The 17,728-nt window shown below is 33.8% G+C and overlaps 1 protein-coding gene across 3 annotated transcripts in view; it reads right to left on the bottom strand.

Moving 5' to 3' along the window:
• The window catches only part of LOC122718169 (serine-rich adhesin for platelets), a 31,918-nt gene that overhangs the window by 13,293 nt on the left and 897 nt on the right, over positions 1-17,728 (bottom strand). For 2 of the 3 annotated variants that reach the window (XM_043942966.1, XM_043942967.1), the window contains exon 2: positions 8,650-8,725. The exons of the other annotated variant lie outside the window; for it this stretch is intronic. In XM_043942966.1, coding sequence (XP_043798901.1) covers positions 8,650-8,677 — 28 coding nt within the window. In that variant the 5' untranslated portion in view covers positions 8,678-8,725. The remainder of the gene's footprint in view (positions 1-8,649; positions 8,726-17,728) is intronic. 3 annotated transcript variants of the gene reach the window in all.

Below are 17,728 nucleotides of genomic sequence, written 5' to 3'. Positions count from 1 at the left end.
ACCCTCGTATTTTCTCTCGTACACTCTCCACGCTCATGGCACTACACCGTAACAAACCGACGCAGCTGCGCCAGAAAGTTGGAAGCGAATGGAACCAGAAATTCTGGGTACGCTGAATGAAATTTTTTTTTAATGATGGTGATTAATGCGTTGACACTGTTCGAACGGTGCTGAACGGTGAACTGTTACCGGTTCCGATGGCGGCTGCTGGCGTCCGCGATGTGGGGCACACGCGCGCGTTCCGGGACGTGCGTCGCGGATGAAACATGGCCCCGTGACGTTGATGGATTCGCGAACGAGCATCAAAGGATAGTAAATCTCCAACGTTTGCTACCAGCAAGGATTATCCCGGTGTGGGACGGCTATCGTGAAATCTTATTGAAAGCTTTCCTCCTTCTTCGTAATTTTCTATACGTGTAACAGTATACAATGATTTATCGAGATGTCTAGATCGAAATTACGATTCTAACTTGTGATCCTGATAACGGTGATATGAGATCACGTATAAAGTATTCATCGTTTAATGGATGCGCATTCGCTCCGCTTGGTAGATCCCCACCAACTCGTGGCATTGCTTCTACGAAACAAGTGTCTGTATTATCGCCGTTCTACGGTCAACGATATCTTTAGTTAGCAGTGAGTCATGAAAATATGAAAAGTGAAAGCTGTATGATTATAATTACGAGATTATATTCTACTCAAATAGAATGCTATCTCTTCGATGATAAACACGTGAATCCAAGAGTACATTTATCCAAGCAAGCAACCAGAGTACTTGGATTACGTTTTATTCGAAAGCAAATATCTAAAGAAGTTCGAACTGTTTCCCCTTTATTAATTTTAATTTTAATTTTCCTTTTTTTTTTATTTTTCATCCCCTCCATTTTTTTCATAAACTGGAACGATTATCCAAAGCGAATAGCAAGAAAGAAGGTTAAAGGGTATTATTATAAATCGATACACGCCACGACGATTTATCCTCGTGCGCTGATTGGGCATCCTGTACGAGGATTACTGACGCGTTCATTCAATTCGTACTACGTACTACCAGCGTTAACCCGATGGCTGCAGTCACACAGAATGTGTGTGTGTATGTGCGTGTATGTGTGTGTCTATATATATATATATATATATATATATATTATATATATATCGGTAGTGCAAATCGAACGTATAGGTGGAGGGGAGATGGAGAAGAGAAAATGGAGGAGAGGAGGTGTGGGAAGATAACGGGCGTAGAGTATTATTACGTGTGTCGTGGTACACAATCGACGTATACACATTCCGTTATGTAGAGCACAGGCTATTGTAACCCACAATTTGTCAAAGGTACAAAGTCATGAAAATTTGAAAAATACGACGAATAAAGGAAAGTACATACCGGAATGACTGGAAAATCTCCACTGTTACAATTTTCGTTCCACGGAAGGATGACTGTTCTTCTTTTTTTTTTTTTCGGTAAAAATTCAAAAATTACGAACGAGATAAAAATCCCTTCGATAGGAATTAATCGATATGTAAACTAAAATTTTGATAAAAAATAAAAAGCGATCCGATTGAATCACAGACTGTGACTGAGAAAAATTAAAAGTGACGTGATTTTTGCTTCTACGAAAAATATATATATATGACTTTCTTTGGTTAACCTTTGAAATCTGCGTCCTTCGTAATATGAATAAAGTAGCAGCAGGAATAAGAATCTTTCCACTTAAGAAGATGAAGTTTTTAAGGAGAAAATTGTTCACGTAACACGTTTTGATAATGCAGCGGTAAAGAAGTAAATCGGCGTTTATGAACACTTAATGCACCGTACGATAAGGTACCTAAAGTCTCGGATAAGTAACGAGTTAATGGCCAGTTATGAGTCAAGTTCACGCACAAGTGTTTCCTAATTATATTCTCACTCTCATATTTTCCCTGTAAAACTTAGCTTCCGTAAGGATTATATGGAACATTTACACCGGCATAAATACGAGACTCACACTGTGTTACCCGGTATAGCGGTCATACACGTCGCTCATTGTACCCGGTTCAATAGACGAGACTATAGGTTTCTCGTATACGCATGCACACGCACGTATTTACGTACACGCATATTAACGTGCATGTTCACATGTTTTAGAGCACATTACGGTTTATGCAAGATCCTTGATTCGCGGTTTAACTGCGATGTAATTTACGAATCCGATATTATTTTACTCGACGGTATCATCTTCGAGCGAGTAAACGTCAATATCAATTATTCGTCGTTGATATTTATTCTTACATCGAGTAACTAAGATTTCTCGCACGATTAAATGTTATTAAAATTTTACAATAATAATAATAATAAGAGACAACTTGGAACGAAAAAATTTATTTTACGAGAGAAATCTACGAGGATGAAATGCAATTTATGAATGAAGATCAATTGATACCTCGCTTAAATCCTTAACCCTCTTCAATACCATCGACACAAAACATTTCCAATCACCTAACATCCCTAAATTCCGATACCAAAAACAATAACCCGTCGAAAGGCCTTTAGTGGTTCGATTCGGAGGGGGAAAAAAAGAGGCCAAACCGAAAACCGCTGAACCGTGTATCAGAGACAGATATTGCAAGGTGATCGAATCATCCGTCGACCGATGCATCCTGTGTGCATTGTCACGTACGTGTGGGCGGTGGACACGTGCATGCACGGAGGTTGCACGCGCGTGCATCGTCGATCAACGTGGGCAATGCAAAATACTCGGCAGACCGAAGTCGGAGAAAGAGTCGCCTAGAGTGACCGGAAGACATAGACACGAAGAGAAGAAAAAAAAAAAACCTTTCATGTATTCTTTATCCGTAAGCTGTTCATGGAGGAGAGTCTAGCCTACCTGTTACGATCGATTGTTTTGTCGCACTTGTCGGCGGTTCAAAGTAACCGTTGCAACTTCTTTCTCTAATTATTAAATAATTAGTACTCATTTGTTGGGCACAAAGTAGAAGTTTTATCATTTCTAAAGAAGACTACGTACTGTGTTTAAAGACCCACCTACTATGTGCATTCGTGTTAAAGTGCTAAGTGCCATGATGTTAGTGCTTATTTCGCGAAATGAGTCGTGAAAAAAACTCGTGTCATTATTTTCCTCTGAGACTCGAGTCGTTTGAACACAGTGTGCGGAGAGATTTTTTTTTTTTTTTTTTTTTTTTACGAAAAGTGAGGTAAATAGAATATTTCAAGGACGTTTCAAAGATGTTTGAAGGACGTTCTAAAGTTATATTTGTTTAACACGTTCTAAGATTAAAATGCAGCAAAGCGGAATATTTCAAGGATATTTCAAGAAAACGTTTCAGGATAATATTCATCTGATTTCTTTACAAAAATATTTCAATGAGAAACGAAATGATATTCAAAATATCTAAAGCAAAGAAGTGATATTCTTTTCATGAAGAATATGAATAAAAAAAAAAAAAATGTTAAAAATATATTGACTATGAATTGTAATTAATATCGTGTATAATCAAAGAATTTTCTTATAATTCTCTCGTTTAATTCCTTCCTCTATTACGCCAGACCAAAATGATTCAAACTAAAAAGAGAAAACAACATCTCTCGACGAAGAGAGTCAACGCATGAAATGAAATCCTGGTTAACGAGAACATGAGCTCAATCTCTCCATAGATATCTCTTATTTTATTCTTTTCTTTTTAAAACGTAATCTTCCTTTTCTTTATCTTTCATAATTTACTCTTGTTTCTATAATGTCCCTTTTAGACATGCAATGATTATCAATATTTAATTAATTAATCGATATAGAAAATTAAAAATAATTTGTTTCAAAGTTATAAATTCTTCATTCCATTAACAAAGATGAAAGACGGTGAATAACACGATATTAGAAATGTTATTTCCTCGTGAAAATATTATATATTCTTTCAATAGAGAACACGCGTGGCACCGTTGTATTTCTCGTACACAGAAATAACTATCTTCCATATCCACTTGTTCGTCACCGCTTTACCCGGCGTCGATCGTCCCTCGAGGGTCTTCTTCAGGGTTGAAGCCGCTCGCAAGATTTCCGATATCTGCCAGGCTTACATAAAATCGAACAAAACAGCTATGGAAAGGGGTAAAGACGTCGAGCTTCTGTTATTCGATAAAAAGTTCGTGTTCGTTTTACGACACGCGACTGTCTTCTTTCTTAATTAAATTGTCCCTCGAATTGGTCCACTACCATTAAATCCTCTCAATTTTATTCCACATATTGAATGGTAAATGAGGATCAATTCGTAATTAATTTTATCTTCGTTACATTCGATTATTTCAATATATTTTTTTTTAATTCTTTACTCATAAAGACATTATAATCATAAAATCCGAACTTTTAGCGAAATAAAGAAATATCCTGAAATATTCTAACTTTCCAAGCATAGTTTGTTATCATTTTGTCAAAGAATTTTTCAAAAAATTATAATTTTCGTTTTCAATAATAATCCATGTTTAATAATATCCAAATATAATCCATGTTTTCAATAATATCCATGTTTAAGGTAAGGAAATATATTGATCGATATAGGAGAAGTTCGTTAAGTCCATCCTTGATTTATATCGGTATTTAGGAGAACATTTTCGACCGTTGGCCAACACCTAACGAAAGTTGTTCCAACATTGTTTATACAGATTTAGACGAATGAAAATTTCAGTCGATAAGTATCAAGTACGAAACATCGATCGCTAAGTAATTACTCGCCTATGAGTTCGGTAACGTTAATTGCACTAATATCGTGATTTGATTAATACAATTATTCGATTATTTTGTTCGATTCTGTTGGCTAAAAATAAATTTTTGCGTGAAATCGGAATTATTGGATATACATATGTTATATTTACTTACATTTGATTATAATTGATTCGCCAATTATTGTTCACTAATTCCGTGCCAAAAAAAAATCCTCATTAAGAATTGGCTTGATGAACAAATTAAATTACTCGATAAAAAAAAAACTTAACATAAACGAACGAAATCACAAAACACTATGAGTTCCGAACGTATGATTCGAACTAATATTTATACCGATTTATTTTAAACTTTCGTATTCACCCAATTTACATTGCCAATCTTTCACAATCGACCTAAGATATTACACTGTCTTAATGTACACTGTTTTAAATACATCGGTTGTACTAAAAGATATTGGTTTATTGACATGGTTTCACATTCAAAGCTAAATAAATCTTTTCAAAAGAAGATACGAAGAAGATTGAAGAATTCGAAGAAAATTAACCTAGAAGTTATAGGAATGATCAAATTGTATAGGTTATGAAAAGTATCACATCATGACTCGAATATAAAAAGCAAAAATATTTAAAAGATTAGACACATTAAAAAGAATTATATATTCGAATACATTTTATAATAAAATATCACCTATAACTTTTTTCGATCCCATCTCGTTTCAAAAACGTCCTATATAAATTCCCCTGTCCCAGTTTCCAGAATCTGTACCGGTGTATCCCGAAACTATTTTCCAGGCAAAAACGGTGCCTCTGAAACGCATTCACGATCGATCGACCCACGTTTCATCGGGCGATCGCAAGATGGGCGTAGAACCATCTCTTCATGGACCAGAATAGCTTTGGGTTTGACGTCACGTAGACGTAGTAGGACGAACGACACAGAGAACCGGATGACGAACAGTGAAAATATCGCGATCGCATTGCACACGTTGCGTCCACATGCATATCGATGCGCGCGCATTATATCCAACGCGCACATTGTATGCACATGCACATGAATGCGCGCGCATCACACCTATACCTCCATACGCGTGGCTGCGCCTCGTTAGTATCGCGAGGCGCGCGCAACACGCTCGTAACGTTTCCACGGGGGATGACGTCATTCCCGTGGGCACGCGCCGTGATGCGCTTACGCGGGGCAAAAACCCCGCGGATACGCCGCCAAAACAAACCAGAAGAACGCTTCGCGGTTTCCCGGCCTCCCATTGTTTGCCTGTGTTGCTTAATATACTTTATGTTTTATGCAGGACGTGAATCGAGCATTAACCGAGAGCTACAGGTTTCGACGAGTTCGTTTTGGTGGACAGGCTATCAGAAGATTGAAGATGGAGAACTGATTGATTTATTTGGCACATATGTCAGAAATTTCGTCTCTCTCGAGACAGATGCACGAATGTATAATTGGATAACTTATGGAAGTTTATATTTAAACGAGAAATAAGATAGTTATTGAGATCGAGATTTTCGAAATGATGTTACGAATTTGAGGTTAAGAAAGTTAAGAATGGTTGCTATATTACGATAAGATGATTCAAAGTTTATGAATATAGACGCAAGCTAGAGAATAAGATAAAAGTAAGGATAATTTAACATATCTGAAAATAGAATGTACACGTCACACAGAGAATATATTCTATTCTAAGAAAAGTGAAAAAAATTAAAAAAAATAATTTTGATATATCTTCGAGGAAAACGAGATTAGTTATCGGATAATGGATTAAAATTAGAAATAATCAATTGAGTAGAATGAAAATAGATTTTCCCTACTTTTTTATTTATCCAATATCCGTGTCATTATCAGTATTGTTCAAATCGATTGTAGAAGCACAGCGCACTTCAGGTATATTTCTCTTGGAAAAAGTTTCGTAGAAATAATCGGGGCAGATTCGAATTTACTGCAGATAGAGTTGGAAAAGTAATTTCTGCGCAATAAAACGCTACAAGTGAATCTGGTCGCAACTTTTCCGCCATCGTGAAGGATCGCCACTTTGGATACGTCCTGATCGTTGGATCGTTCATCCACGATAAAACAAGAAATCTAATTAAATTTCATTGTGATCCCGTGCACTGATCATCCCTCGAATTATGAATCGACGGAGATGTGATTTAGCCGAGATGAGCGAGAAGAAAAAAAGCGAACAATCAGAAGAAAAATGCGATCAAACCACTTCGGAGATCAAAGGAGAAAACGGATCTGACCCACTTCTCGCGATTGCGGTTGCCTCTACGTATATGAAGGAAATAATTCGTCCTTCTGCCGTCTCCTGTTAACTCAAATCCACCGACTTTCCCATATCCCCCTTCTTTTCTTGCCCCCTTAAGAAACACCTTCTTGTGCGTACCACATGTTGCAAGGATAAAAACGTAGAATCGAATGTGTGGATTCCCGATCGAAAACGATCATGGAGGATGTTCGATCTTCAATTAACGACAGGAGTTGTAGTATGAAAAAAAAACCTGGATTTTTTTCATTTACGAAATATTAAATCAAAATTCCGATTATGTATGTATTCTTTAAATATTTTTATGTCTCATCCATGTCATGAAACTTGGATCATTTTATTTTGCACGTCCTTCGTAATTACTTCAATTATCTTATCATTTCTAAATCATTGGTCACACGATTAACAACACATTTAAAATTCGAATTTGAACCCATTTGTAGAAACCAACCTGAAAATGGTTGCGTAAAGATTAGAATTTGAAACTCTAAAGAATAAAACCATCGTAAATTTCATAAGAGCAAAGCGATCAGATCGCTAAATCCAATTAAATCCATCCTCGATCTCTCGGTTACACGTATCCACGAGAAGAGAATCGAATTATCAGTAGTCATACGATGGACGATGGTTTTTTTGTCGAACGTGAAAGTATCCTAAGCGACCGGTAAGGCAGAATGCAAGTGGAACGAACGCACGAGCGCCTGTTGCAAAATCATCCTGAGATTGCTCGCCCCGACTGGCTGGCCGAGCATTGCGAGAGTTTCACAACGGCCATTGTTAGATAGAACGATGTCGAAACCGCATCAATTTTAGAGGAAACGGGGACGAAATGGGAGACAGTTCAAAGTGGCCCCACCTGCGACTCCGCGACGCATCGACCTTCTTCTCCGATCAAATTTCGGAAGATTTTCAGAGAAAATCGGCTCTATATTTATCGCCATACTTTTCCATTACCCAAGCCTGAAATTTTTCCAAGATCATCGAGAGTACTTAGTCAATTAATAAGTCGTTTGTTCGCTCGTTTAAAAGTCCTCGAAAAATATATATTTGACAAATATCTTGTTTTGCAACATTGTAGAACCGCGATAACGTATTTAAAGAATGAAAATTACAATCTACACGATCTCTATAGAATATGATAAGTGGAAATGTGAATGATGAGTAATTAAAGTTTGAAGAAAATATCGAATATTTAATTTAGAGTTGGTTTCGAGGATGTAGATAGATAAGAATCGGAAACACATGATGATAATCTTAACGTGAACATTATGTTAAACTGAGAGAAAACTTGCTGTTTTTTATTCATTTAATGTTTCACTAGTCTGGATTTATCGATCCTTTACATATTCTATATATAAAAATTAATATTTTTAGCAAGCTCGTAAGAATAATAAATTCTGCATAAGACGATAAACATACTCGTATTTGTTCGAATAAGCTGTAGCCCAGATTTATCGTTATCTTATCGTTAGAATTAAATACCAAACTCGACCTACACGCATCTGTGAATTATCGGATGAATTCACTCGTTGATAAAGATAATCAAACTATGTATGTCCAAAATACATCTTTGTTTCTTCGTTTCCATTTTGCCAAGGAAGGAAAAAAAAAAAAAAAAAAAAAAAAAGAAAGTACTTAAAATTTGGAAAAAGATCTACTTACAATTAATCACCTCGCAACTAAGGGCCATAGCAGTCCTCTCTCCTCACCAAATTGCTTGTATAATATTTAACACGTCCTAAAACAATAAAAGATAATAAGATAATAGAATTCGTTTCATGGCGATCAAATTAATTACATCTTGTTTCCGAAACATTATCCTTGTGTTTTGAAGACGACAACAATTTCCCTTCGATTATCAACCACTGATCGATCTATTGAAAGCAAGAGCGATCGCACGATCTAAAAACGTTGCGTTTAATTACAAGTAAAATCCAATCCAGCGTATAATCCGATGAAAACGAAGCATAATTTAGCTAGTTGTAAAGCGGAAAGAGATACCATATGCAAGGGACACCGTAGAAGGGTAACATAAAACAAGAAGACAAGTCCACCCCTTGTTGGGTAAGTGTCCCTCGCGTTAAATTCATTGCCTCTCATAACATTCGAATTCATGAAGTGAAACGCGATAACGGATTTCCATATAGACTGGCAACGCGTACGAGCATTGTATCCCCTCCGAAGGACGTCGACAAAGCGAAGGGTGGAAACTAGAAACGGATCTATACGTTCCATTGGAACGGAACGCCAATCGAAACTTCCATCCTCTAAGAGCTCGCGAAAACTTCAGCTCACGATGCGTTTACCATCGTGTAAGCTGGATCAAAAAGAACCAGACGACTTTGTACGATGTTTTTGATGCTATTTGTTCCGGATATTTTGACTTTTTGTGTCGAACCTTTGATTCCCTCGAGATTCAATTTGAGAATGTATAAAGTTATATAAGATCGATACTCTTTCCACACAAATATATTGTTTATCGTTTAACATACATAAATTTGATATTTTTATTACATAATGATATTTTCATAGTAATTCGAGGCTTTTCATAACGAGTCGTACAACTTCAACGCAGTCATACGTTGCATTACGTAAAGTTCGTCTCCACCCACTCTCGATGAAATCAAATCGTCCCCCACTTTACCAATCGCGTCCTTCCTACTTCATTTTCCCATTGGAGAACCAACCAACTTGCCGTACATTACGAAATGTCATTTTACTAGAAATGTGGGAGTAATAGAATTTCGAATTCGAACGAATGAAAACAGCTTGCGAAAATATCGAAGTTAGCAAACGATGAATAAATATCTAAGTTAATATGGATACGTGGATAAGAGTGCAACTAACTCGCTTCAAAATCTCGAATACATTGTACTTTCACTTTCATTTCCAACTTTCATTTCGAAACTCGATCACGTTCACAAATTTCCTTCCCTTACGATACGATCGAAGACGAATGTTTCGCGTTTCGAAGCAGAGAAAACACCTCGATCGTTCGTTGTCGCGATCCTGCGATTATTCCCTTTCTCAGTGTTTATACCAAAAGGGGGCGCAAAACAATGACTTAGAGACGGGCGAGAAGGGAGTCAGAAATGGCAAGATGGAATCGAGGAGGGTTCGCTAGGCGTCCCGATGTCGCGCATCAATAATAGCAGCGGCCGTCGCGACGACCCCCTCGAATCAATGTGAGAGGCGGTCTTTCGATTCCCCGTGTAACTGACCATTCCTAATTCCCAAGTTTTATCGTGGATCGCGGTTAATCTCCGCGCCTCAGACTTCACTTTCCCCCTTTCCAGTTTCCACGCGGCAAAAAGGGCGCTGGATGCTTCAATCCGATCGATTTGAAGAACGAACGAACGAACGAACGAACGATTAAACTCCACTTGTGGAATTCGCTAACGACCGTGGTTGACGCGTGGAGAAGGGAGGTGGATAATTCGGGTCGGAAGTTTTGGATCTTCGATAAATTTCTAGCGACTTGGTCAATTAAATTGCAATAACGTTTTTGCTGGAGGAGTGAACTACTGTTCAGCTGTAAATCTAATGTTAGGAACTTAAGGATAATCTTGATTTATGATAAGTGTTAGGTAATGTAAACAAGATTGAATTATCCAATTTCAATTATTATTTAATCTTTGAGTTGAATATTCCGTTTTGTTTTTTTTAATATGTAAGGCTTGGAAAATATATTCTTTTGTGCCATAATTTTATTGAAATATATAATGGTGGATTAATGGTTATGAAAATATGAAAATACTTTGAAATTGTTTTTCGAAGTATCTTATTGAATATAAAACAGCTGGGTTGAAATATTGCTTGCTGTCCAGACTATAAAGATCCAAGATAATTCAAGACCCAAAGAGCAACAATTCAGATTTAATTTTAAATTGGAAGTCGAGAGAAAAAATCAAGACAGTCAATACATAATACATCGATAAGAATAAATTTTGACGATTAAATTTACATGTGTACATTATTCGAATTATTTACAATTTACGATTAAAAAATAATTTATCGAAAATCATTCAATAAGATCCATTAAAAAAACGACTATTAAGATCGAAGAAAAAATAGATCGTTCGATGTGAGAATCTTTTAAAAAGTCATTCCAACAAGAGAAATATCTTAGCTAACCTTGAACCATTTAGAAACAAGTGCAATGATTAAAAGCCATCGTAGGCAATAAAAGCGACATTTCGCAAATCCACTTTCGTTCAGATTACGTTGAATCTTCTTGGAATCGGGTATGGATCAAAAGGACTCGTGTCGTCGAAAGCTCTCTTCCGCTCATGGTAATCCAGTGGTCCATGACCCTAACCTATCCTAATCTGTCTCAACCACGGAGAGGTTAACCCCTGACCGCGAGGTCACCACTGGTCGGCGTCCGTTTACACCCCAGAGAGACCAAGTGAACAAATGACGGTAAACAAACTGGTGCACCTCTTTCAACCACTTTGTGTTAATGAGAAGACCAGAAAAGCTAGAAGAAAGGAGCAACAACGGCCAAGTAAAATGGATAGCTTTCAACTGGAATGGAGAGAGGTGTTTCAGCAAAGAATCCGTTACGTGGGAGAAACGCTCGAGGAATTTCGAATTTCTGTTTCTGTTCAGAGTTAAGCTATGAGATTTAAGCTATAAACAGGTGTGAATAATTTTGAAAATGTATATAATATGAATTAAAAGAATTTTAGGATGGATAGTAATAAATCTTTTGACTCCTGTTCTTAAGTTTAAAAAAAAATTATGATAAATTTTCTATGATATTAAAAGAAAAGATAAAATTAGTTGTAATTGTAATTTTGTATACTAATAACTTTTATCACTTCTACGGAGAGATAAATGAGAGAGCAAGCGAAGGAAAGAAGAATTTCACGGTTAGAAAGAACTCATTTCAAATATTTATGCCGTAACCATAACAATGGAAACTATATCTGTTGCCTGGTAACGCTCTGTTAAGAGATCAAGAGTTTTTATTTAAGTCTCTTTTTCTTTCCTCTTTTATCTTTCTTCTTTTCATAAAGTAGCACATCTATTCTTTTACTCTTTCCTTTTTTCTTCGATTCCATTGCTTTATTAAATCTTTTCGTATTATTTTAATTTTTCTCTTGAAGATGATGAATAATCGACATTGAGTTCGAAGCCAACGAAAATCTAGAATAGAAAGGCAGAAAGTTCGAACGAAAATAAAAAGAGGTTCGAAAAAAGAAAGAAGGTAAAAGCAATGCAACAAGCAAGATCAAGAAAAAAGATTTTTCTCTTCCATGTCTTCTCGAATCTATATACGTATACAATCTATGTATATTTGTATTTGTGCGTTCAACACTAGAGAGAAAAAGGAAAGAGTATACATATATACATACATACATACAGAGAAAGAGAGAAGGAGAGAGAGAGGGAGAGGGAGAGGGAAAGGGAGAGGAAGAGAGGGAGGGAAGGAGGGAAGGAGAAAGAGAGAGAGAGAGACCAATAATATGTGGTGGAGGAGAGACGAAAAGGATGGTAGAACAAGAGGGGAGGGATCAATGCCGGTTGCCAGGGCAACCACAGCACCTGATCTTCATCCATCCTGGACCATACTTCTCAGTCCTGCTCCGTTCATGAGAACGAACGAGAACGAAAAGTCTTCTAGGATATCTGGAGCGATTTCTAGAAGAGGTTACATCGCGTTGCAAATTGAAATCCAAAAGAAGAAAAAGTAGAGAGGAACATCAACCTCATCCAATTGGGCTTTCCAATTTAAACCTTATGTAGCTTATTTTATACTATACAATAATAGAATTGCAAAAGAAACTGTATTCTATGTATATATGAATTATATTATGAATCTATTTATATAGATTCAATAACATCTGGATCTTATATAATATTCTTATTTCTTTTATTCGTTTTCTGATTTGAAAATATAATCGAATGACTAATTTGATTATTTTTATTTCTTATTTATAATTGGAAAATTCAATATATTGGTCAATATTAAAAAAAAATATATCAAAGTGCTTTCTTTATATTAACACAAATTCTTCAAACTTTGATTTCATCCTATAAAATCACTCACATTGGCGTATAAGGTTTTGCAGACTAAACAATGATTAGTATCATCGATATGGTTATTCTAAAAACATCAATACTGCAATAACTTTCTCTTATTCTTATCAATAACTATTGCAACATATATAAAATATATAAAATAAAACCAATATTATTAAATTGAATAACATTTACTTAAATTCTTAAAATAAATTCTTTTTTTCAATAACCAACAAAATTTGCTATTAAAAATTCTATATCAAACTAAAAATAAATTTAAAACGAATTGAAAGAATTTTAATCGTAGAGAAGCTACTACGTTAATCAAGAGTCGGTCGTTTCCAAGAGCCTACTGCGCATGCTTTTACGCATCGGGCGAATAAAGATCTAGTTCTTTTTTTCAACGGCATTTATACGGCGCAGTATTCCGTTCGATGACAAACTGATGACGAAAATGATACATTTCGATTTATCTTTTTCACCAGAAAATTGATTGAGTCAATTATTGCGATACGAAAAATGTAAAAGATAGGTTAACACACTGCTTGATCGGACCAGATGCGGCGCGCGCGTTCTGCGCATCAGCGCGAGTTTTGGCGGGTCGATGCGCCATTGTTGCCCTGGCAGTTGTGTTCGCTTTGTTTTCATCTCTCTCCCTTTGCTGTTTCTCTTCCCCAACCATCGCAGTGTTCCCTCTCTCATCTTCTTTCTTATTTTACCATTTTTCACTCGACGCTCTCAACCACCCACCTCTGAATTCACTGGTTGTTCGTTAATGAAAAATAATAAATCCAAAACTATTGGGAGAAAGAGAAAAAAAAAGAGAGAGAGAGAGAAGAGCTCAACACAGAACAGGATTATAAAAGCAACGAATTCGCTTTACGTTTATATAAACATTCTTTTTTTTAGTAAAATATATCAATTTTTTTCTATAAATTCATTGTTTATTCAAATTCTATTATAAAAACTATTGCGATATATCTTTTAATTCAATATTTTATAGGATAACCTATAATCGGTTAATTGATCTTTTTAAAAGAAAATGAATTGACAAATATTTGAGTAATTTGAAATTCATATAACTATTTTTTTAGATGAATTTGATAGATATGTATTATATGAATTAGTAAAGATACGAAGCAATGAATTAGTAAAGAATAAGCAAAATTTGGATAAATCCTGTTAAGAAATGAAATAAGAGAGCAGAAGAGCACTGCCTGATATACAGCAATTAAAGATAAATATATTGATATCATATATTGATCTATTGATATCATATAAGATATCGTACGAATATATTCTTTCATAGCAAATCAGCTAACATAGTTATAATGTTTGCAAAGAACTTTCTAATACGGTTCCCAATGTTTTCCAATCTCATTAATCATCGTATAATCATTGTATTAGCTTTTTTAATAAATAATTAAAAGTTAGTGAATAATTACTTTCAAAATAATTTAACGATATTTACATTTTAAAGAATAAAACTCTAACCTAACCTAAAAATTTTACATGTCAAAATCAATATACAAAATAGTAATTAATTTTTTGCAATTTTGTTTCTTTCTCGTAATCTCCAATAAAAAATAACAATTTCATGATATATAATAAAAATCAGAAGTTAATATATATTTAAAAAATAAATTTTAACTCAAATAATAAAAATTTTAATATCAGAGGTCAAACATCAATAAGACGCAATAAAATTTAATAAATTCAATAAATAAAAGTCAATAATAAAATCATGAAAGCATAAAATTGTAACTAACTATTGTTATATTTTCCTCAATATCATGTAACTTTTTCTTAAGCAATTTTTTTCTAATCGAAGATCAAATTATATACATGTAATCAAGTTATTTGTTTATATATTAAAATACTAACAATGTACAGATTTTTTCTTTATATTTCCTATGTATCTTTATTTATTACGCGATATATCCAATGTAGCATATTTTTGAACAAATTAAATAATAAAAATAAAAGTAAAAATATTGACAAGTCTCAAGCTTAAACAAAAAAAATATTGATAACGAAATCATCATTCTATAAACATTACTTTTGATTTTACAATTGATAAGCATTAATTTTTTTAGATGAAGTTTATTATTATATTACGTATGAAAAGAAGTTGTACTGAATCACGGATTTCATACGTTTCATACGTTTCAATTATCATCCTTCATATAAAAACATAGACAAGCTAAAATAATTCAAATAATTCTTGACCCAACGACAATTTTGATTCATTATTCAAGTATACCTCATGAAAGAAATGTTATATTACATGCAAATTATACTTGAAAGTTTTAAGCATGAATGTATATTTTTAAAGTGCACAGAAGACATGCAACATTATTTATATTTTTTAAAAATCGTAAAATTTTAGATAAATCTTAAATTAAATTTTAAGATTTAAGATACATTCAATATCATATGGATTAAGCCGATTTTTAATTAAAAATACATATGATCAATATATCTTATTATATATTTTTTTCTCATTAAAAAAGGATAATCATTTATTGATTTGATATATAATTGTAATAATTAGAAATATATTATACTATTCACGTGTATGACTTCATTATTCGATGAAAAACTGAACATTGATATCATTCTAATACTTGGAAAAATTAATCGAAGAATTATTCACTGAATAAAATAAATTCAAACTATTTTAAATCAAATAATTTGATATAAAAATAAATATAAAAAATATTTCAATATATTGAAAAAAATAAATGTAAAACTTATATCATTTTCGAACCATTTAAAATATCTCGTTCTTAATATTACTTATACCTTACTATATAGCATGAATTTTTATCATATGAAATATAATATATACATTTCCTGATCACGTAGTAGGTATGTTTGCGCAATGTGATGCGCGCACACGTCGACAATCGCAGATATGCGCACTCGTAAAAATTAATGTATGCCACATACTTGTTGCTTGTATATAAAACGCGTTCGCGATGCTTATCCAAAAATTCATGACCCTGTAATATAGCGTAAGTAAGATTGGTTTTTATCATTAACGCTATACGTCACGCGTACCAATTGTCGATGTATGTTTTATACGCCTGAAATAAATTTACCGGAAATGTGTCACAAGTAACTTCTTTTATATTTTGGATCTTGAACCCGATAAGGATGTGAAATGCCTTTCTGCGTTTGGTTATCAAACTTGAATTCTTTTCTATAAAACAGGTTTCACTATTAAAATTCTTTATCTTGTTTCAAATATCATAGTTGTTTTAAAAATATTCTAGAAATATCTTTTTAAAGATGATTGAATCATTATGAAGACCATATGCAGAGTTTTATATAATAAATTAGAAATAATAATTGTTTCTTTAAAATTCTTAATATTTGTTAAAAAAACAAAATTAATATTGTTTTTTTTATAAAATTATTAGTGTGTCTTTTTTAGATTATTTTGAAAATTAAAATCATGGAATAATTGTATTCCAAAAAAATATGTTTCTTAAAAAACAATTAAGTACAGTTAGTTCATTATAAATATGATAAATAAAATACAAATGTAGTAGACCGGAAGTAAGCATAGACGATAGTGTGTCACGATGTCACGCTGAAGAATTTAACGAACGATTTAAGAGTTTATTATTATTTACCTTACCGTGTTCCTATCAGATTATTCGTGAACGCATGATACTATCCATGAAGTTAATCCTTCGTCGAAGAGCATTATGAGGCAATGAATCAAACTGTTTCAAGGTATATTTCGACCTTAATTGACGTCAACGGCAAATAAGCACAGGCTGGCCAATGGTCTGTTCACAAGTGACTGTAAAACGTGGAGTTCGTCGCTCATGAAAACAGATATCTTTTTTTCTTATCGAATCTCAACAAAATTTCATTTGACAAACAAAGCACAATATAAATCTACTCGATCATAACTTTAAATATCGTAAAATTCATTTCAAATCAATAAAATTCAAAATTCAAAATTCAAAAAATTATATCGATACATACATAATTTCAATTGATAATATATAATATCTTTGATAATGACAATTTCGTACAACTTTTATAATTATAAAAAGAACTGAGTAATAATAAAACGCATTTTTGCGAATAAATTTAAAAAAATCAAAATCCTTGAAAAAAAATGTTGATTAAGAACACAGGTAACTTTTGCGTGTCAGGTATGTAGAAAGGACTACCAATAGCGACCCCGTCGTGTGTCTTTCGCCCAATTGAGAGGTAAGGTTAGTTCTCCCACTCGCAACGGAAAATATACTACGAAAGATATATATCGTACATAAAAAAATGCAATGAACACATACGTGCATTAGTTATACGCTTCAATTTTTTCGATACGTTATGTTAATCGCACCTTGTTTCGTTCTATTTTATCAACTAATACGACAAAGACAAAATTAACGAACATAAAGATATTGTGATCGCGATCGAGCAACGAAGACAAAGACATTGCGCGAATTCTCGACGATTATGATATCATAACCTATCAAGCAAGTCATTTCAAAAACAATTATAACGTGAAGTTACCGTTTTATCATATTATTTCTTATTCTTTCAGATTACAGAAGAAAAACAGTTTGTTACTATCTGGTATATCCGCTTTATCATAGTTTATTCTTTTTATCTCCTTTCTGTTTATTTCTCTAATTATGTATATTTCTTTTTTAGAAATGACTACATTGTTAAACTTGTTGTAATGAAA

This window comes from Apis laboriosa, unplaced genomic scaffold (assembly GCF_014066325.1).
Source record: "Apis laboriosa isolate Shangri-la unplaced genomic scaffold, ASM1406632v1 scaffold5_cov152, whole genome shotgun sequence".
NCBI lineage: Eukaryota > Metazoa > Arthropoda > Insecta > Hymenoptera > Apidae > Apis > Apis laboriosa.
Note: the sequence above shows the minus strand (reverse complement) of the source record. Positions and strands in the feature narration are given on the sequence as shown.